The 20,436-nt window shown below is 64.1% G+C and overlaps 1 protein-coding gene across 1 annotated transcript; it reads left to right on the plus strand.

The window, feature by feature from the left end:
* The first annotated feature begins 522 nt into the window (after nucleotides 1-522).
* LOC136306008 (solute carrier family 12 member 4-like) lies at nucleotides 523-18,721 on the plus strand. Its single transcript, XM_066209360.1, has 22 exons — nucleotides 523-812; nucleotides 1,459-1,554; nucleotides 2,208-2,354; nucleotides 3,027-3,081; nucleotides 3,193-3,323; nucleotides 3,982-4,214; nucleotides 4,295-4,431; nucleotides 4,927-5,043; nucleotides 6,063-6,120; nucleotides 6,921-7,095; nucleotides 7,996-8,099; nucleotides 8,181-8,279; nucleotides 9,639-9,758; nucleotides 10,083-10,187; nucleotides 10,557-10,731; nucleotides 11,900-12,098; nucleotides 12,963-13,120; nucleotides 13,677-13,808; nucleotides 14,997-15,086; nucleotides 15,983-16,063; nucleotides 16,723-16,846; nucleotides 18,588-18,721. The coding sequence occupies exons 1-22, from the start codon at nucleotides 585-587 to the stop codon at nucleotides 18,719-18,721; spliced, it is 2,898 nt and encodes a 965-aa protein (XP_066065457.1). The 5' UTR covers nucleotides 523-584.
* Nucleotides 18,722-20,436: the final 1,715 nt, after the last annotated feature.

Consider the following 20,436-nt stretch of genomic DNA (forward strand, 5'->3'; position numbering starts at 1 on the left):
AAGTCAAAATTCTCCAAAAAAAGTGACTCTTCCCCCCCAAATGCCGATTTTCGCCACAAAGGTTTTAGAGTTTCCTCTAAAATGTGGGTATTTCCTCCAAATTCTGGGGTTTAATTCTAGAACGGTTTTTTCCTCTCCAAAAATGACGATTTTCTTCGTGAAATGTGGATTTTCCCTCTCAAAATGCGGATTTTCCCTCTCAAAATGTGGATTTTCCCTCTCAAAATGCGGATTTTCCCTCTCAAAATGTGGATTTTCCCTCTCAAAATGTGGGTTTTCCCTCCAAAATTGCTGATTTCCCTCTAAAAAGTGTCTTTTTCCTCCAAAAAAAAGTGGATTTTTCCAAGCCCAGCGTTTTCCCCGCCAACACCGTGGATTTGCTCTCCAGAAATTGGGATTTTCCCTTGGAAATGGTTCATTTTCCCCCAAAAAACCCATTTTCCCGTTCCATAAACCCGCGGATCTTTCCCCTTGGGAAATTTCTCTTTTCCCTCTGAGCTCGTGGATTTCCTCCCGCAGGTGCCGCGATGGTGACGTCATCGGCGCCGCTCCGGTGACGTCATCGCCGCCGCTCCGGTGACGTCATGGCGGTGCCGGGGGCGTGGCCGGCGCGGGGGGCGGAGCCCTCGGACAGCAGCCCCGAGCCCCCCTCCCCCTCCAGCTCCCGGCCCCCCCTCTCCGACTCCAGCCCCTCCCCCACCGAGACCACGCCCACCTCGCGGGGGCGGGGCCCAGGGGGCGGGGCCAGGGCTCGCCCCGCCCCTCCGGCCTCACCCGGGCTGGGGGGTGAGCGGCCCCTGGCATTGTTTGAGGTGAGGCCACGCCCCCTAAAAATCCCACCCCTAATTAGCCCCGCCCAGTTAATGACTACTGTGGTGAGGCCACACCCCTAAAGCCCCACCCCCTAATTAGCCACAACTCGTTGGTGCCCTGGCATTGCAGTGAGGCCACGCCCACCTCAAGCCCCCCCCATTAATGCACCCTCCCTATTTTGCATAAAGCTACGCCCCTTCCTGGCCCCGCCCACTCACAGTGCCTCCCCAAATACCTGCTGCCATATAAGGCAGGACCACGCCCCCTGAGCCCCACCCTCATTGGCCCTGCCCCTTTCTTAGCCCCGCCCATCCTGTCCCTGGCATCACAGTCATTGGCCCCACCCCTGCCCTGAGCCCCGCGCCCAGACCCTGCCCGACCCCTGAGCCCCGCCCTCCTCTGCCCCACCCCAGATTGTGCCCCACCCTCTGAGCCACGCCCAACTCTGCCCCACCCTCTGACCCTGCCTGACCCCTGAGCCCCGCCCCCAGACCCTGCCCGACCCCTGAGCCACGCCCAACTCTGCCCCGCCCTCTTCGGCCCCACCCCTCACACCTGACTCCGCCTCATCCTGGGGCTCCGCCCCTGCCCCACCCCTGCCCTGTGACCACGCCCTCCCGGCCACGCCCCTGGCCCCGCCCACAGGAGGAGTTGGCGACGCGGCCGCGGGTTCCGGCGCTGCTGCGCAGGATCGCCCCGTACAGCGCCCTGAGCCCCGACAGCGACAGCGGCACCGCCCCGGTGAGTGACACCTGGGACACCTGGGACACCTGGGGACACACCTGGGGACACCTGGGACACACCTGGGGACACCTGGGGACACACCTGGGGCACCTGGGACACACCTGGGGACACACCTGGGATACACCTGGGGACACCTGGGACACACCTGGGGACACCTGGGGACACCTGGGGACAGGGACAGGGTGGGGACACCTGTACAGCGCCCTGAGCCCTGACAGTGACAGCGGCACCGCCCCGGTGAGTGACACCTGGGACACCTGGGACACACCTGGGGACACCTGGGGACACCTGGGGACACCTGGGGACAGCTGGGGTCACCTGGGGACACACCTGGGGACACACCTGGGACACCTGGGACACCTGGGGACACCTGGGACACACCTGGGGTCACCTGGGGACACACCTGGGGACACACCTAGGGCACCTGGGGACACCTGGGGACACACCTGGGGACACCCGGGTGATGCTGCTGCCGTAGGGACACTGTGGGCTCTCAGTGTCCCCTCAATGTCCCCTGGGTGTCCCCTCAGCGCCGCACCCTGGGGACCCTCCTGGGGGTGGTGACCCCTGGGTGACCCCTGGGCGGTCACTGACCCCTGGTGACCCCTGGGCGGTCGCTGACCCCTCCATGACCTCTGCTGTCCCCTCAGCGCCGCGCCCTGGGGACGCTCCTGGGCGTGGCGGCGCCGTCGCTGCAGTCGCTGCTGGGGCTGGTGCTGCTGCTGCGCCTGCCCTGGGTGGTGGGACACGGCGGCGTCCTGGGGACAGCGGCCATCGGCGTCCTGCTGGGGGCCTGCGTGAGTGACACACCTGGGGACACACCTGGGGACACACCTGGGGACATGGGGACACACCTGGGGTCACACTGGGGTCACTCCTGTCCTGGGGACAGCGGCCATCGGCGTCCTGCTGGGGGCCTGCGTGAGTGACACACCCGGGGACACACCTGGGGACACACCTGGGGACATGGGGACACACCTGGGGTCACACTGGGGTCACTCCTGTCCTGGGGACAGCGGCCATCGGCGTCCTGCTGGGGGCCTGCGTGAGTGACACACCCGGGGACACACCTGGGGACACCTGGGGACATGGGGACACACCTGGGGACACACCTGGGGACACCTGGGGACATGGGGACACACCTGGGGACACACCTGGGGACACACCTGGGGTCACACTGGGGTCACTCCTGTCCTGGGGACAGCGGCCATCGGCGTCCTGCTTGGGCCCTGCGTGAGTGACACACCTGGGGACACTCCTGGGGTCAGAGGTCATACTTGGGGTCACTCCTGGGGTCAGGGGTCATGTTCTGGGTACTCGCGGGGGGGGTGAGGTCAGAGGTACAAGGGGTCAGGGGTCAGAGACGTCAGTGACTCAGAGGGGTCAGTTGGTCAGTGGGTCGGAGAGGCTCGTGGTCAGAGGGGTCAGAGGTCACAGAGGTCAGGGGTCAGAGGTCAGTGTCCCCACAGATGCTGCTCACCGCCGTGTCCCTCAGCGCCGTCGCCACCAACGGCCTGGACCCCGGTGAGCTCAGGGGGCGTGGCTGGGGGGGCGTGTCCGGCGCGGACCCCGCCCAATGACAGCACAGTGGCGTGTAGGCGCGTCCGGCGCTGACCCCGCCCCGTGACGTCACAGGGGGCGGGGCGCTGGCGCTGCTGTCGGGGGCGCTGGGCCCCGAGGCCGGGGGCGCCGTGGGCGTGTGCGGGTTCCTGAGCGCCGCCTTCGCCGCCGCCGCCGCCGCGCTGGGCGGGGCCGAGGTGCTGCTGGTCAGTGGGCGGGGCCGGGGTGGGCGGGGCCAGGCCGGGGTCAGGGTGGGGCTGGCGAGTGGGCGGGGTCAGGGCTGGGCAGGGTCAGGGTGGGGTCAGGCTGGGACTGGACGGGGCAGAGGTGCTACTGGCGAGTGGGCGGGGCTGGGTGGGGTGGGCGGGGCCGAGGTGTTGGTGGTGACTGGGTGGGGCCGGGACATGGGTGTGGTCAGGGTGGGGCTGGGCGTGGTCAGGGTGTGGCCAGAGAAAGGGAGGCCTGGCTTGGGATAAGGGGACACAAGGCAGGGAGGGGTTCAGAAGGGGCGGGGCCTGTGCAGGGGGTGTGGCTAGGGATGAGAAGGCTGGAGGGGCGTGGTTCCACTAAAGGGCGGAGCTTGGCTGAGGATGTGACCACATGAAAGGGGCGTGGCCAATCGGACAATGTGTAGAAATGGGCGTGGTCTAATCAGAGGGGCGGGGCTTTACCTGTGGGGCGAGGTCAGCCTGAAGTGGGTGGGGAAATGGGTGGAGCCTGCTGGGCCAGGGCTTTGCAGTAGGGGTCTGCGGTGGGCATGGCTTATGACATGGTCGTGGCCACACCCTCCTGGGGGTGTGCCCAGCCTGAGAGGCGTGTCGGTGGGCGGAGCCTGTCACCGCTCTGGCCCCTCCCTCCCCGCAGGTTTACCTGAGCCCCAGCTGGGCGGTGCTGCCGGGGCGTGGCCGCTGGGGCCGCCTCAACAACGGGCGTGGCTACGGGGCGGGGCTCCTGGCGCTGCTGGGGGCGGGGTCTCTGGCCCCGCCCCGCCTGCGCGCGGCCGCCGCCCCCCTGGGCCCCGCGGGGCTGCTGCTGGCGCTGCTGGCGCTGCAGGCGGGCTCCCTGCGCCACGCCCTGCCCGGAGACCCCGCCCACGCGTGAGTGACGCGCCCCCTCCCTCACCTATGCTAATGAGATGCTAATGAGCCCTCCGGCTGAGCCCGGCTGTCCCCCCCAGGCTGTGCCTGCCCCCCCGCCCCGGGGACCCCCTGCGGCCCTGCGCGCCCCCCGCGCCCCCCAACGCCTCCCGAGGTCCTCCCGGCCAGCAGGGGGCGCTGCCCGCCCTGCCCGGGCCCAGCGCCAGGCTGTTGGCGAGTGAGTCCGGCGGGGGCGGGGACACGGCAAAGCCCCGCCCACAGGGAGGCTTTGGCTACGCCCCCCGGGTGTCGGGTTGGGGGTGGGGTCATGGGGAGGTCATAGGAGGGGTGGGTGTGGTCACCACAAGACACGCCCCCCAGGGGAGGCTTTGGCTCCACCCCCCGGGGTTAGTTGGGAGGGTCACCATGAGGTCATGGGGAGAAGGATGGGGGTGGGGTCACCCCGAGGTCATGCTGGGGTCACAGAGGTCGCCCTGAGGTCATGGAGGGGTCACAGGGGAGTGGGGTCACTCTGAGGTCATGGCAGGATCGCAGGGGGTGGGGTCACCCAAAGGTCATGCTGGGGTCACAGAGGTCACCCTGAGGTCACAGAGGGGTCACAGGGGTGGGGTCACCCCGAGGTCATTCTGAGGTCCCAGGGGTCACCCCGAGGTCATACTGGGGTCACCATGAGCTTCTGTGGGCGTGGCCTCACCTGCTGCCCCACTCCCAGGGAACCTGTGGCCACGCCCCCCAGAGGCGGGGCTGGGGGCGGGGCCGGAGCAGGAGGAGGGCGGGGCCGACGCCTCCTTCGGGGCCCTGCTGGGGCTGAGCCTCCCCTCGGCGTCCGGTGAGAACGGGGGGACCCCAAAATGGGAGGGGCCCAAATCGGGGTGGGGGGTCCCCAAAATGTGGGGGGCACCCCAAGGTGGGGGAGGGACCCGGAAGTGTAGGGGAACCCAAAGGGGGAGGGGTGAACTGGGGGTCCCAAGGGGATCTGGGGAGGCCAAAAAGGGGGGTTGGGGGTTCAAGGGGGATTTGGGGGTGCCAGCTCTGTCCCAGGGGTGCTCTGGGGTGATTTTGGGGTGCCAGGTTGATTTTTGGGGGTCCCAGGGGTGCTCTGGGTGGTCTCAGGGTGATTTTGGGGTATTTTTGGGGGTCCCAGGGGTGCTCTGGGGTGATTTTGGGGTGCCAGGTTGATTTTTGGGGGTCCCAGGGGTGCTCTGGGGTGATTTTGGGGTGCCAGGTTGATTTTTGGGGGTCCCAGGGGTGCTCTGGGGTGATTTTGGGGTCCCAGGTTGATTTTTGGGGGTCCCAGGGGTGCTCTGGGGTGATTTTGGGGTGCCAGGTTGATTTTTGGGGGTCCCAGGGGTGCTCTGGGGGTGCAGCCGCTGCTCGGAGCTCGGGGACGTCGCCCGTTCGGTGCCGGCCGGGAGCCTGGGGGCGGCCACGGCCACGGCCCTGGGCTGTATCCGCCCCGAAACCTGAGGGGGGACCCCAAAACTGCCCAGGGGGGACCCCAAAACTGCGGGGGGTGTGCCAGGGGGTGTTTGGGGGGATTTGGGGGGGATTTGGGGGAGGGTCCGTGCTTAGGGGGTGTGAGATTTGGGGGTTTTGGGGGGGGGTTGGGGGGATTTTGGGGGACTGCCCCTGCTCAGGGGGTACTGGGGGGGATTTTGGGGGTTCGAGGGGGATTTGGGGGGATTTTGGAGGGAATTTTGGGGGGATTTGGGAGGGATTTTTAGGGAATTTGGGGAGATTTTGGGGGAATTTGGGGGGATTTTGGAGGAATTTTGGGGGGATTTGGGAGGGATTTTTAGGGAATTTGGGGGGGATTTGGGGGGTTTTTGGGTTTTCCTTGACGGCCAGACCTGAGCGCGGCGCTGCTGCTGGGGGCCGGCGTGGAGGGGCAGCTGCTGCGGGACAAGTGAGTCTGGGGTCCCCGTGTCCCCAGTGTCACCTGGGGGGGTCCCGGTGTCACCTGGGGGTCCACACGGGGGTCCCCTGTGGGGTTCGCGGTGTCCCAAGGTGCGTCCTGGTGGCCGGGGAGGAGGGGACACCCCGCTGTCCCCCCGATTGTCCCCGCAGGTTCGGTGCCACCCCGGGCAGTGTCCCCGTGTCCCGGGGCCGTGTCCCCACGTTGTCCCCGTGTCCCGGGGCCGTGTCCCCACGCTGTCCCCGTGTCCCCGCAGGTTCGGGGCCGCCCTGGGCGGTGTCCCCGGGCAGTGTCCCCGTGCTGTCCCCGTGCTGTCCCCGTGTCCCCGGGCAGTGTCCCCACGCTGTCCCCGTGTCCCCGTGCTGTCCCCCTGTCCCCGGGCAGTGTCCCCGTGCCGTCCCCGTGTCCCCGGGCCGTGTCCCCGCGCCGTCCCCGTGTCCCCGTGCTGTCCCCGTGCTGTCCCCGTGTCCCCGGGCAGTGTCCCCGTGCTGTCCCCGTGTCCCGGGGCAGTGTCCCCACGCTGTCCCCGTGTCCCCACGCTGTCCCCGTGTCCCCACGCTGTCCCCGTGTCCCCGCAGGTTCGGGGCCGCCCTGGGCGGTGTCCCCGGGCCGTGTCCCCGGGCCGTGTCCCCATGCCGTCCCCGTGTCCCCACGCCGTCCCCGTGTCCCCGCAGGTTCGGGGCCGCCCTGGGCGGTGTCCCGGGGCCGTGTCCCCGTGTCCCCGGGCCGTGTCCCCGTGCCATCCCCGTGTCCCCGGGCAGTGTCCCCACTCCGTCCCCGTGTCCCCGCAGGTTCGGGGCCGCCCTGGGCGGTGTCCCCGTGCTGGCCGCTGTCGCCTGGCCCTGGCCCTGGGTCCCGGTGCTGGGGGCGCTGCTGTCGGCGGTGGGGGCGGGGCTGCAGGCGCTGCTCGGGGGGTCCCGCCTGCTGCGGGGGCTGGCGCGGACACGGGCGCTGCCGCTGCCGCACGTGAGTGTCACCGCTGTCCCCAGGGTGTCCCCGAGGGGACCCCAGTGTCACCGGGAGGGGCGCTTGTGTCACTAAAGGGGTCCCCAGTGTCCCCAAAGATGGCCCCGATGCCCCTAAGGGGGTCCCCAAGGGGGTCCCCATATGAAAAAGGGTCCCCAATGTCCCAGAGGGGGTCCCCGATGTCCCCAGGGACTCCCCAGTGTCCCCAAGTATGTCCCCGATGTCCCTAAGGGGTCCCAATGCCCCCAAGGGGGTCCCCAACAGGGTCCCCATATGCCTAAAAGGGTCCTCAATGACCCCAAGGGAGACCCAGTGCCCCCTGGGTGTCCCCAGTGTCCCCTCAGTGTCCCCTGGGTGTCCCCAATGTCCCCTCAGTGTCCCCTCGGTGTCCCCAGTGTCCCCAATGTCCCCTCAGTGCCCCCTGGGTGTCCCCAGTGTCCCCAATGTCCCCTCAGTGTCCCCTGGGTGTCCCCAATGTCCCCAATGTCCCCTCAGTGTCCCCAATGTCCCCAGTGTCCCCAATGTCCCCAGTGTCCCCAATGTCCCCTGGATGTCCCCAATGTCCCCTGGGTGTCCCCAATGTCCCCTGGATGTCCCCAGTGTCCCCTAGGTGTCCCCAATGTTCCAAATGTCCCCAGTGTCCCCTGGGTGTCCCCAGTGTCCCCTGGGTGTCCCCAATGTCCCCTCAGTGTCCCCTGGGTGTCCCCAATGTTCCCAATGTCCCCTGGGTGTCCCCAATGTCCCCAGTGTCCCCTGGGTGTCCCCAGTGTCCCCTGGGTGTCCCCAATGTCCCCAGTGTCCCCTGGGTGTCCCCAGTGTCCCCTCAGTGTCCCCTGGGTGTCCCCAATGTCCCCTGGGTGTCCCCAATGTCCCCTCAGTGTCCCCTGGGTGTCCCCGCAGGCGCTGTCTCGGGGCCGGCTGTGGCCGCTGCTGGCGACCTTGGTGACCGCGACCCTGGGGGTGCTGCTGGGCTCGCTGGACCTGCTGGCCCCGGTGCTGTCCGTGTGCGTGTCCCCGCCCTCCCCGTGACGTCACGGCCCGCGCGGTGACGTCAGCGCACCGCGGTGACGTCATTCTCTCCGCAGGTTGTGCCTGACGTCATACCTGGGGCTGAACCTGGCCTGCGCCCTGCAGGGGGCGCTGCCCACGCCCGGCTGGAGCCCGCGGTGTCCACTCTACCACTGGTCAGTGCCGGGTGACCGCTGGGTGACCTTGAGTGACCACTGCGTGACCACTGGGTGACCTTGAGTGACCCTGATTGACCATCAGTGACCGCTGAGTGACCCTGAGTGACCAATGGGTGACCCTGAGTGACCCTGATTGACCATCAGTGACCGCTGAGTGACCCTGAGTGACCAATGGGTGACCCTGAGTGACCCTGATTGACCATCAGTGACCGCTGAGTGACCCTGAGTGACCAATGGGTGACCCTGAGTGACCCTGATTGACCATCAGTGACCGCTGAGTGACCCTGAGTGACCAATGGGTGACCCTGAGTGACCCTGATTGACCATCAGTGACCGCTGAGTGACCCTGAGTGACCAATGGGTGACCCTGAGTGACCCTGACTGACTGCTGAGTGACCACTGAGTGACCCTGAGTGACCGATGGGTGACCGCTGAGTGACCACTGAGTGTTGAGTGACCACTGAGTGACCAATGGGTGACTGACTACTGGGTGACCACCGAGTGATCACTGAGTGGCCCTGAGTGACCTCAGAGTGACCCTGAGTGACCACTGGTGACCACTGAGTGACCGATGAGTGACCACTGGGTGACGATGAGTGACCGTGGGTCACACAGAGTGACCGCTGGGTCCCTGTCCCTGTCCGCAGGGTGGTGTCCCTGACTGTCCCCAGTGTCCCCAATGTCCCTGTGTGTCCCCAGGGCGGTGTCCCTGACTGTCCCCAGTGTCCCTGTCCCTGTCCCTGTGTCCCTGACTGTCCCTGTGTCCCTGACTGTCCCCAGTGTCCCTGTCCCTGTCCCTGTGTCCCTGACTGTCCCTGTGTCCCTGACTGTCCCCAATGTCCCTGTCCTGTCCCCAGGGCGGTGTCCCTGTCCCCGACTGTCCCCAATGTCCCTGTCCTGTCCCCAGGGCGGTGTCCCTGTCCCCGACTGTCCCCAATGTCCCTGTCCTGTCCCCAGGGCGGTGTCCCTGTCCCCGACTGTCCCCAATGTCCCTGTCCTGTCCCCAGGGCGGTGTCCCTGTCCCCGACTGTCCCCAATGTCCCTGTCCTGTCCCCAGGGCGGTGTCCCTGTCCCCGACTGTCCCCAATGTCCCTGTCCTGTCCCCAGGGCGGTGTCCCTGTCCCCGACTGTCCCCAATGTCCCTGTCCTGTCCCCAGGGCGGTGTCCCTGTCCCTGAGTGTCCCCAATGTCCCTGTCCTGTCCCCAGGGCGGTGTCCCTGTCCCCGACTGTCCCCAATGTCCCTGTCCTGTCCCCAGGGCGGTGTCCCTGTCCCTGACTGTCCCCAATGTCCCTGTGTGTCCCCAGGGCGGTGTCCCTGTCCCTGACTGTCCCCAATGTCCCTGTCCTGTCCCCAGGGCGGTGTCCCTGGCCGGGGCCGTGCTGTGTCTGTCCCTCATGGTTGTCACCTGCTGGCACTGTGCCCTGCTGGCCCTGGGCATCGGCGCCACCGCCTACAAATACCTGGAGTTCCGCAGGTGAGGGGCGGGGACACACCTGGGGACACCTGGGGGACACCTGGGGGACAGGGAGGGGGCAGGGACACACCTGGGGGAGAAGGACACACCTGGGGACACCTGGGGGACACCTGGGGGACAGGGAGGGGGCAGGGACACACCTGGGGGAGAAGGACACACCTGGGGGCACACCTGGGGACACCTGAGGGGACACCTGGGGACACCTGAGACACACCTTGGAACACACCTGGGGACAGGGAGGGGACAGGGACACCTGGGGGGGGCAGGGACACCTGTGGGGGCTCCGACCCTCACCTGTGTTGTCCCGCCCCTCCCCCCCCGCAGCGCGCAGACCGAGTGGGGGGAGGGGCTGCGGGGGCTGTCCCTGAGCGCCGCCAGGTTCGCGTTGCTGCGGCTGGAGGACGGCCGGCCCCCGCCCCCCAGCCTCAGGTGAGACCCCCTGACCCCGCCCCCCAGCCTCAGGTGAGACCCCCCTGACCCCGCCCCCCAGCCTCAGGTGAGACCCCCCCCTAACCCCGCCCCCCAGCCTCAGGTGAGACCCCCTGACCCCGCCCCCCAGCCTCAGGTGAGACCTCCGACCCCCCCTGACCCCCCCACGTCCCCGTGACCCCCCGTGACCCCATTTCTCTCTGTCCCCCCCCAGGCCGCAGCTGTTGGTGCTGTCCAAGCCCTGTGACCCCCCCCCCATGTCCCCAATGTCCCCATGACCCCTGTGACCCCAATGTCCCTGTGACCCCCCGTGACCCCCCGTGACCCCCGTGACCCCCCGTGACCCCATTTCTCTCTGTCCCCCCCCAGGCCGCAGCTGTTGGTGCTGTCCAAGCCCGGTGACCCCCCCGGGCCCCCCCCCCGGCCGGAGCTGGTGGTTCTGGCGGCGCAGCTGCAGGGCGGGGGGCGTGGCCTGACCGTGCTGGGGGCGGTGCTGGGCGGGGCCTTGCCCGGAGACCTGCCCCGGGCCCGGGGGGCCGAGAGGGTGAGGGGGGGCTGGGGGGGCTCGGGGGGGCTTGGGGGGCTGGGGGTTTATGGGGGGTTATTGGGGAGGGGGCTGGGGGGGGTTATGGGGTGCTGGAGGGAGCTGGGGGGCTATGGGGGGCTGTGGGGGTTATGTGGGGCTATGGGGGGCTGGGGGGCTCTGTGGGGCTATGTGGGGCTATGGAGGGCTGTGGGGGGCTATGGGGGGCTATGGGGGTCTGTGGGGCTGTGGGGGGCTGTGGGGGGTTATGGGGGGCTATGGGGGGTTATGGGGGGCTATGGAGGGCTGTGGGGTTATGGGGGGCTGTGGGAGGCTGTGGGGGGTTATGGGGGGCTGTGGGGGGCTGTGGGGGGTTATGGGGGGCTGTGGGGGGCTGTGGGGGGCTATGGAGGGCTGTGGGGGGCTATGGGGGGTTATGGGGGGTTATGTGGGGCTATGGAGGGCTATGGGGGTGTGGGGGGCTATGGGGGGCTGTGGGGTTATGGGGGGCTGTGGGAGGCTATGGGGGGTTATGGGGGGCTGTGGGGGGTTATGGGGGGCTGTGGGGGGCTATGGGGTTATGGGGTGCTCACGGGGGCTGTGGAGGGGTCCCGGGGGGTCAGGGGAGGGGTTTGGGTGGGGGGCTCTTGGAGGGGTGTCATGGCCGGGGCGGGGCCGGTGGGGCCGGGTCCTTTTGGGGCGTCCCCGTGTCCCCTTGGGGTGACCCCTGACCCTCCCATGTCCCTGTCCCTGTCACTGTCCCCTGTCCCCATGTCCCTGTCGCTGTCCCCATGTCCCCGTGTCCCTGTCGCTGTCCCCAGGCTCTCCGGGCAGCCCTGGCCCGGGCCGGGGTCACTCTGGGCTGTCCCCTGACCCTGTCCCCGTGTCCCCGTGTCCCTGTCGCTGTCCCCAGGCTCTCCGGGCAGCCCTGGCCCGGGCCGGGGTCACTCTGGGCTGTCCCCTGACCCTGTCCCCGTGTCCCCGTGTCCCTGTCGCTGTCCCCAGGCTCTCCGGGCAGCCCTGGCCCGGGCCGGGGTCACTCTGGGCTGTCCCCTGACCCTGTCCCCGTGTCCCCGTGTCCCTGTCGCTGTCCCCAGGCTCTCCGGGCAGCCCTGGCCCGGGCCGGGGTCACTCTGGGCTGTCCCCTGACCCTGTCCCCGTGTCCCCGTGTCCCTGTCCCTGTCCCCAGGCTCTCCGGGCAGCCCTGGCCCGGGCCGGCGCCCGCGGCTTCGTGCAGGTCCTGGTGACACCGGAGCCGGGCGCGGGGCTGGCCGCGCTCGTGCAGGGGGTGGGGCTGGGGGCGCTCCGCCCCAACACGGTCCTGCTCGGGTGGCCCCGACGGTGGCGGCAGCAGCCGGACCCCGCCCGCGCCGCCAGGGACTTCGTGGGTACGTTGGGGACATTCGGGGGACATCGGGGACGTTGGGGGACATTGGGGACATTGGAAGGGATTGGGGACATTGAGGGGATTGGGGGGATTGTGGAGATTGGGGACATCAGGGACACTGGGGACATTGGGGACATCGGGGATCTTGGGGACACTGGGGACTTTGGGAGGATTGGGGACATTGGGGACATTGAGAGAACTGGGGGGATTGTGGGGATTGGGGACATCAGGGACATCGGGGATATTGGAACACTGGGGGATTGGGGACATTGGGGACATTGGGGGATATTGGGACATTGGGGACATGGGGGACGTTGGGGGGATTAAGGAACAGCGGGGACACTGGGGACGTTGGGGGATATTTGGGACATTGGGGACACTGGGGACACTGGGGGATATTGGGACATTGGGGACATTGGGGACATTGGGGGGATTTAGAAACAATGGGGACACTGGGGACATTGGGGGATTGAACAATGAGGACATTGGGGACATTGGGGGATATTTGGGACATTGGGGACATTGGGGACTTTGGGGGGATTAAGGAACAATGGGGACACTGGGGACATTGGGGGATTGGGGACATTGGGGGATATTGGAGACATTGGGGACGTTGGAGGATATTGGGGACATTGGGGATGTTGGGGACATCCAGAGGACATTGGGGAGTCACGGGGGGACACTGGGGGCCATGGGGGGGAGCGGCTGGGACATTGGGGTGACACGGGGTGGGAACACGATGGGAGGGGACACCCGGGGGACACCTTTGGGGGCGTCACCGGGACATTGCGGGGTTGGGGACACGCGGTGAGGCTTTCTGGGGGCGTCCCCGCTGTCCCCTCCCGATGTCCCCGTGTGTCCCCAGAGCTGCTGCGCGTGTCCGGGGCCGGGGGGCGCGCGCTGCTGGTGTCCAAGGGCGGGGCGGAGCCGGGCGCGGCCCCGGGGGGCTCTCTGGACGTGTGGTGGGTGGTCGGCACCGGGCGCCTCCTGACGCTGCTGCCGCTGCTGCTCAGACAGCACCCGGTAGGCGGGGCCTCGGGGGGCGGGGCCTCGGGGGCGGGGCTTCAGGGGTGGGGATGGGGCGGGGCTTGAGAGGGTGAGGCTTGAGAGGGCGGGGCTTGAGAGGGTGGGGCTGGAGAGGGCAGGAATTGAGGGGCGGGGCTTGAGAGGGTGGGGTTTGAGAGGGTGGGGATTGGGGCGGGGCTTGAGAGGGTGGGGATGGAGAGGGTGGGGCTTTAGAGGGTGGGATTGAGGGGGCGGGGCTTGAGAGGAGCTTGAGAGGGCAGGGCATGAAGGGCGGGGCTTGAGGGGGTCAAGGGGAGGGGCTTGAGGCAGGGCATGAGGGGGCGGGGTCTGTGAGATGTGGGGAGGGGCTTGGGGGAGGAGGGGGTTGACCCTTGGTGACCCTCCATGACCCCCTTGTGACCCCCCAGGTGTGATGGGGGTGGGGTTTTGGGCGTCTCTGGGTTTTGAAGAGGGGTCTCACCTGTCCCTCGCTGTCCCCAGGTGAGGCTCAGGTGGATTTGGGGTTTTTTGGGGATTTTGGGGAGGGGTCTCACCTGTCCCCCGCTGTCCCCAGGCGTGGCGCGGGTGTCCCCTGCGCCTGTTCACGGTGGCGCTGCTGGAGGACAACAGCGAGCGGCTGCGGCGCCTCCTGGAGGCCGTGGCGCGGCGCCGGGCGCTGCCGGCCCAGGTGCACGTGGTGGAGCTGGTGAGAGCCAAGAACACACCTGAAATACCCCAAAAATACACCTGAGAGACCCCCAAACCACCCCAAAAATACCCCTAAAACACCCCAAAAATACACCTGAGAGACCCCCAAACCACCCCAAAAATACCCCTAAAACACCCCAAAAATACACCTGAGAGACCCCCAAACCACCCCAAAAATACCCCTAAAACACCCCAAAAATACACCTGAGAGACCCCAAACCACCCCAAAAATACCCCTAAAACACCCCAAAAATACACCTGAGAGACCCCCAAACCACCCCAAAAATACCCCTAAAACACCCCAAAAATACACCTGAGAGACCCCCAAACCACCCCAAAAATACCCCTAAAACACCCCAAAAATACACCTGAGAGACCCCCAAACCACCCCAAAAATACCCCTAAAACACCCCAAAAATACACCTGAGAGACCCCAAAACCACCCCAAAAATACCCCTAAAACACCCCAAAAATACACCTGAGAGACCCCCAAACCACCCCAAAAATACCCCTAAAACACCCCAAAAATACACCTGAGAGACCCCCAAACCACCCCAAAAATACCCCTAAAACACCCCAAAAATACACCTGAGAGACCCCAAAACCACCCCAAAAATACCCCTAAAACACCCCAAAAATACACCTGAGAGACCCCCAAACCACCCCAAAAATACCCCTAAAACACCCCAAAAATACACCTGAGAGACCCCCAAACCACCCCAAAAATACCCCTAAAACACCCCAAAAATACACCTGAGAGACCCCAAAACCACCCCAAAAATACCCCTAAAACACCCCAAAAATACACCTGAGAGACCCCAAAACCACCCCAAAAATACCCCTAAAACACCCCAAAAATACACCTGAGAGACCCCAAAACCACCCCAAAAATACCCCTAAAACACCCCAAAAATACACCTGAGAGACCCCAAAACCACCCCAAAAATACCCCTAAAACACCCCAAAAATACACCTGAGAGACCCCAAAACCACCCCAAAAATAGACCTGAGAGACTCCATGACCAGCCCCAAAAATACCCCAAAAATACCCCAAAACCACCCCAAACCAGCCCTGCCCCGTCAGTAGTGGTCCATACTGGTTTATACTGGTTTATACTGGTCCCTCCCGGTCTATACTGGTCCGTACTGGTTTATACTGGTCCGTACTGGTCGGTCCCGCCCGCAGCACAACGAGGACGTCTCGGCGTACACGTACGAGCGGACGCTGATGATGGAGCAGAGGTCGCAGATGCTGCGGCAGCTCCGCCGGGCACAGGTGACGTCATCGCCCCTCCCCTGTGACGTCATCATCACCACCATCATCATCGTCATCATCATCATCAATCATCATCATCATCGTCATCATAATCCGTTGTGACATCATCATCACCCCCGTGATGTCATCACGCCATGTGGCGTCACCGCCGTGACCTGTGATGTCATCGTCATGCATGTGACATCATCGTACCCCCTGTGACATCATGACCTTGTCAGGAGTGTCATTGCCCTATTGCCCTCCCTGCGACGTCATCATCACAATCCTTGTGACATCATCACCCTGCCTGCGATGTCATCATCGTCCCCGTAATGTCATCACCCTGTCCGTGATGTCATCACACCCCCCATGTTATTGTCACCCTGTGACATCCTCCTCCTCCTTGTGATGTCATTGCATTTGTGATGTCATCATCTCCCTTGTGATGTCATCACCCGGTCCGTGATGCCATCGTCCTCCCTGTGACGTCACTGCCCAGTGATGTCACTACCCTCCCTGTGGTGCCATCCCCACTCCCTGTGATGTCATTATCCTTTGGTGACATCACTGTCCTCCCTGTGACATCACCAATCTCCCTGTGACGTCATCACACCTTCTCATGATGTCATCCCCATTCTCTGTGATGTCATTGCTCTCCCTGTGATGTCTCTGCCATACCCATGACATCACACAGCACCATATGACGTCATTGCCATGCAGCTTCATAGACCGCATGTGACGTCATCATCACCCCTCTGACGTCATTCTCACCCCTGCCTCTACTGTTAAACCCCTCCCCGTGATGTCATCGCCTCCCTGTGACGTCACACAGCATCCTCACGACGTCACAACCATCCCTGTGATGTTACAGCCAACCTTGTGACGTCATTAATCTCTCTCTCCCGATGACGTCACAGGGAGGCCACGCCCTCTCGCAGCCGCCCAGCGCTGAGGAAGAGGAGGGGGGGGGAGGGGGAGCCCCGGAGGGGACCCAGCCCGTGAGTGAGACTGGGAACACTGGGAGGGACTGGGAGGGACTGGGAGGGACTGGGAGAGGGACACTGGTGGTCCCTCCTGGTCTATACTGGTTTATACTGGTCTGTACTGGTCCATACCGGTCCATACTGGTTTATACTGGGTTATAGTGGGCGGGGGGAACGTCCGGCGCGTGCACTGGGGCACTGAAGGGGGGGGTGGTCAGTGGGGGTGACTGATCCGTACTGGTTTATACTGGTCCATACCAGTCCGTACCGTTCTATACTGGTTTATACTGGTCTGTACTGGTTTATACTGGTCCATACTGGTTTATACTGGGGAGGGGGGAACGCCTGGCGCATGCACTGGGACAGTGGGGGGGGTGGTCAGTGGGGGTGACTGATCCATACTGGTTTATACTGGTCCATACCAGTCCATACCGTTCTATACTGGTTTATACTGGTCTGTACTGGTTTATACCAGTCTATACTGGTCCATACTGGTTTATACTGGGGAGGGGGAACGTCCGGCGCATGCACTGGGACAGTGGAGGGGGGGTGGTCAGTGGGGATGACTGGTCTGTACCGGTCCATACCGGTCTGTACTGGTCTGTACTGGTTTGTACCGGTCCATACTGGTCTGTACTGGTCCATACTGGTTTCTACTGGTCCATACTGGGCAGGGGGAACGTCCGGCGCATGCACGCCGCCGAGCGCCTGAACGCCGCCATCGGGGCGCACTCGGGGGGGGCGGGGCTGGTGCTGCTGGACCTGCCCCCCCCGCCCCCGCCCCCGCCCCCACCGCCCGCTGGAAAACTGTATCCGGAACTGGGGGGAAAAACCGGGAATTCGGGGAAAATGGGAATAATGGGGGGAAATGGGAATAATGGGGGGAAATGGGGAAAATGGGAGAAAAATGGGAGAAAAATGGGAATAATGGGGGGAAATGGGGAAAAATGGGGGGAAATGGGAAAAATGGGGGAAAATGGGGGAAAATGGGAATGGGGAAAAATGGGGAAATGGGAAAAAATGGGGGTAAATGGGGAAAAATGGGGAAATTTGGGAATGGGGAAAAATGGGGGAAATGGGGAGAAAATGGGAAAAAATGGGGAAAAATGGGAATGGGGGAAATGAGGGGAAAGGGTCCCTGGAGAACTGAATCTGAAATTGGGGGGAAAACGGGGGAATTTGGGAAAAATGGGGAAAAGGGGGAAAATGGAAATGGGGAAAATGGGGGGAAATGGGGAAAAAATGGGGAAAATGAGGGGAAGTGGTCCCTGGAAAAGTGTATCCGAAATTGGGGAAAAATGGGGGAAATTGGGAAAAATGGCTGAAAAATAGGGAAAATGGGAATGGGGAGATTGGGAAAACCCGGGAAAAATGGGGAAAAAACGGGGAAAAATGGGGAAAAAACGGGGGAAAACGGGGTCCTGGAGAACTGTATCCGGAATTGGGAAAAAACCCAGGGAATTTGGGACAATTGGGGATGGGGAATTGGGGGAAACAGGAAAAGGGAAAAGGGGGGAAATGGGGAAACTGGGAGGGGTGGGGGAAACTGGGGCGTACTGGGAGGGCACTGGGGGCACTGGGAGGTCACTGGGAGGTCACTGGTGGTCACTGGGAGGTCACTGGTGGTCACTGGTGGTCACTGGGAGGGCACTGGGAGGCACTGGGAGGGCACTGGGAGGTCACTGGTGGTCACTGGGAGGTCACTGGGGGTCACTGGTGGTCACTGGGAGGTCACTGGTGGTCACTGGTGGTCACTGGGAGGGCACTGTGAGGTCACTGGGGATCACTGGTGGTTACTGGGAGGTCACTGGTGGTCACTGGGAGGTCACTGGGGGTCACTGGGAGGTCACTGGGGGTCACTGGTGGTCACTGGGAGGTCACTGGTGGTTACTGGGAGGTCACTGGTGGTCACTGGGAGGTCACTGGGAGGTCACTGGTGGTCACTGGTGGTCACTGGGAGGTCACTGGAGGTCACTGGGAGGTCACTGGGAGGTCACTGGGGGTCACTGGGAGGTCACTGGAGGTCACTGGGAGGTCACTGGGGGTCACTGGGAGGTCACTGGTGCTCACTGGAGGTTACTGAGAGGTCACTGGTGGTCACTGGTGCTCACTGGTGCTCACTGGTGGTTACTGGGAGGTCACTGGGAGGGCACTGGTGGTCACTGGGGGTCACTGGGAGGTCACTGGGAGGTCACTGGTGCTCACTGGTGGTCACAGGTGGTTACTGGGAGGTCACTGGGAGGGCACTGGTGGTCACTGGTGGTCACAGGTGGTTACTGGTGGTTACTGGGAGGGCACTGGGAGGGCACTGGTGGTCACTGGGAGGTCACAGGTGGTCACTGGTGGTCACTGGTGGTCACTGGTGGTTACTGGGAGGGCACTGGGAGGGCACTGGTGGTCACTGGTGGTCACAGGTGGTTACTGGGAGGGCACTGGGAGGGCACTGGTGGTCACTGGTGGTCACAGGTGGTTACTGGGAGGGCACTGGGAGGGCACTGGTGGTCACTGGGGGTCACTGGTTTGTCCCTGACTCGCCCAGACCTGGAGTTCCTGGAGGTTCTCACCGAGGGCCTGGGGCCGGTGCTGCTGGTGCGCGGCGGCGACGGCGACGGCGACCAGTGCTCCCAGTATGGGACTGGGAACGGGGACACTGGGGACACTGGGGAGCCCTGAGAGCCCAGTATGGCCCCAGTGCTCCCAGTATGGCCCCAGTGCTCCCAGTATGGGGCTGGGAACGGGACTGGGGACCCCCCTGAGCCCTGAGAGGGGACCAGTGCTCCCAGTGCTCCCAGTATGGGACTGGGAATGGGGACACTGAGAGACCAGTATGGCCCCAGCAATCCCAGTATGGCCCCAGTGCTCCCAGTTTGAGATAGGGACAGGGCCCCCCCCCAAGCCCTGAGCCCCGCCCAGTTCAGTCCCAGTGCTCCCAGTACGGCCCCAGTGCACTCCCAGTGCTCCCAGTCTGGCCCCAGTGCACTCCCAGTGCTCCCAGTGCACTCCCAGTGCTCCCAGTCTGGCCCCAGTGCACTCCCAGTGCTCCCAGTGCACTCCCAGTGCTCCCAGTACGGCCCCAGTGCACTCCCAGTGCTCCCAGTCTGGCCTCAGTGCACTCCCAGTGCTCCCAGTGCACTCCCAGTGCTCCCAGTCTGGCCCCAGCGCACTCCCAGTGCTCCCAGTCTGGCCCCAGTGCTCCCAGTCTGGCCCCAGCGCACTCCCAGTGCTCCCAGTGCACTCCCAGTGCTCCCAGTCTGGCCCCAGTGCACTCCCAGTGCTCCCAGTGCACTCCCAGTGCTCCCAGTTTGGCTCCAGTGCACTCCCAGTGCTCCCCGTGCACTCCCAGTGCTCCCAGTCTGGCCCCAGTGCACTCCCAGTGCTCCCAGTGCACTCCCAGTGCTCCCAGTCTGGCCCCAGCGCACTCCCAGTGCTCCCAGTGCACTCCCAGTGCTCCCAGTCTGGCCCCAGTGCACTCCCAGTGCTCCCAGTACGGCCCCAGTGCACTCCCAGTGCTCCCAGTGCACTCCCAGTGCTCCCAGTACGGCCCCAGCCCTTTGCTGGTTTTTTGCACTTTGATTTCACCAAAGATCCTTCAATAAAACGACCCCAAAATTTGAATTTTTTTGGGGAAAAACGGACCCGGAAGTTGCAGTTTTTGGCCAGGGGAGGGAATTTCCAGGAATTCCCAGAAAATCGGGAATTTTTGGGGGATTTTGAGGGGGGGTTTGGGGGGAATCGGGGCTGGATCCACGAGGGAAAATCCCCAAATGGAAATGGGGTTAAACTGGGGGGAAAAATGGGGAAAAAGTGGGGAAAAACGGTGGAGAAAAGGGGGTACGGGACATGGGGAGGAAACTGAGGGAATTGGGGGGGGAAAAATGGGGGAAAATAGAGAAAATAAGGAGAAAACACAGAAAAACAGGAAAAAATTGGGGGGAATAAGGGGAAAATGGGGGAAAAAAGGGAAAAAATGGGGGGAAAATCGAGGGGCTCCCTGAGGGGATTTTGGCCTTCCCTGGGGGGGCTTTGGGCCGTTTTCTCGGTGGATTTTGGGGTCTCCCTGGGAGATTCTCGTGGCATCTCCCGGTTTATTTTGGGGGTTCTCGGAGGGGAGTTTTGGGGATCCCTGAGGGGATTTTGGGGCCCCGGTGGATTTGGGGGTTCTTTGAAAGGATTTTGGGGTTCTCGGAGGAGATTTTGGGGCCATTTCTCGATGAATTTTCGGGGACAAAACCCCTGAGGCGATTTCGGGGCTCTCTGGGGAGGTTTTGGGGAATCCCTGGTGGGATTTTTGGGGTTCTCTGTAGGGATTTTTGGGCCAGTTCTAGATTAATTTTCGGGGCAAAACCCCTGAGGCGATTTTGGGGCTCCTTGAAGGGATTTTGGGGCCC

The sequence above is a fragment of the Chamaea fasciata genome, unplaced genomic scaffold (assembly GCF_029207755.1).
Source record: "Chamaea fasciata isolate MVZ Bird 193981 ecotype frontalis unplaced genomic scaffold, bChaFas1.0.hap1 SCAF_886, whole genome shotgun sequence".
Classification (NCBI taxonomy): domain Eukaryota; kingdom Metazoa; phylum Chordata; class Aves; order Passeriformes; family Sylviidae; genus Chamaea; species Chamaea fasciata.

Bases quoted from the DNA above. Each gene is read 5' to 3' on its own strand.
- LOC136306008 (XM_066209360.1), top strand. From the start codon at position 585: ATGGCGGTGCCGGGGGCGTGGCCGGCGCGGGGGGCGGAGCCCTCGGAC. The intron at 15,087-15,982 runs GTGACGTCATCG...ATGACGTCACAG, and splicing joins GGCAGCTCCGCCGGGCACAG to GGAGGCCACGCCCTCTCGCA. The intron at 16,064-16,722 runs GTGAGTGAGACT...CATACTGGGCAG, and splicing joins CCCCGGAGGGGACCCAGCCC to GGGGAACGTCCGGCGCATGC.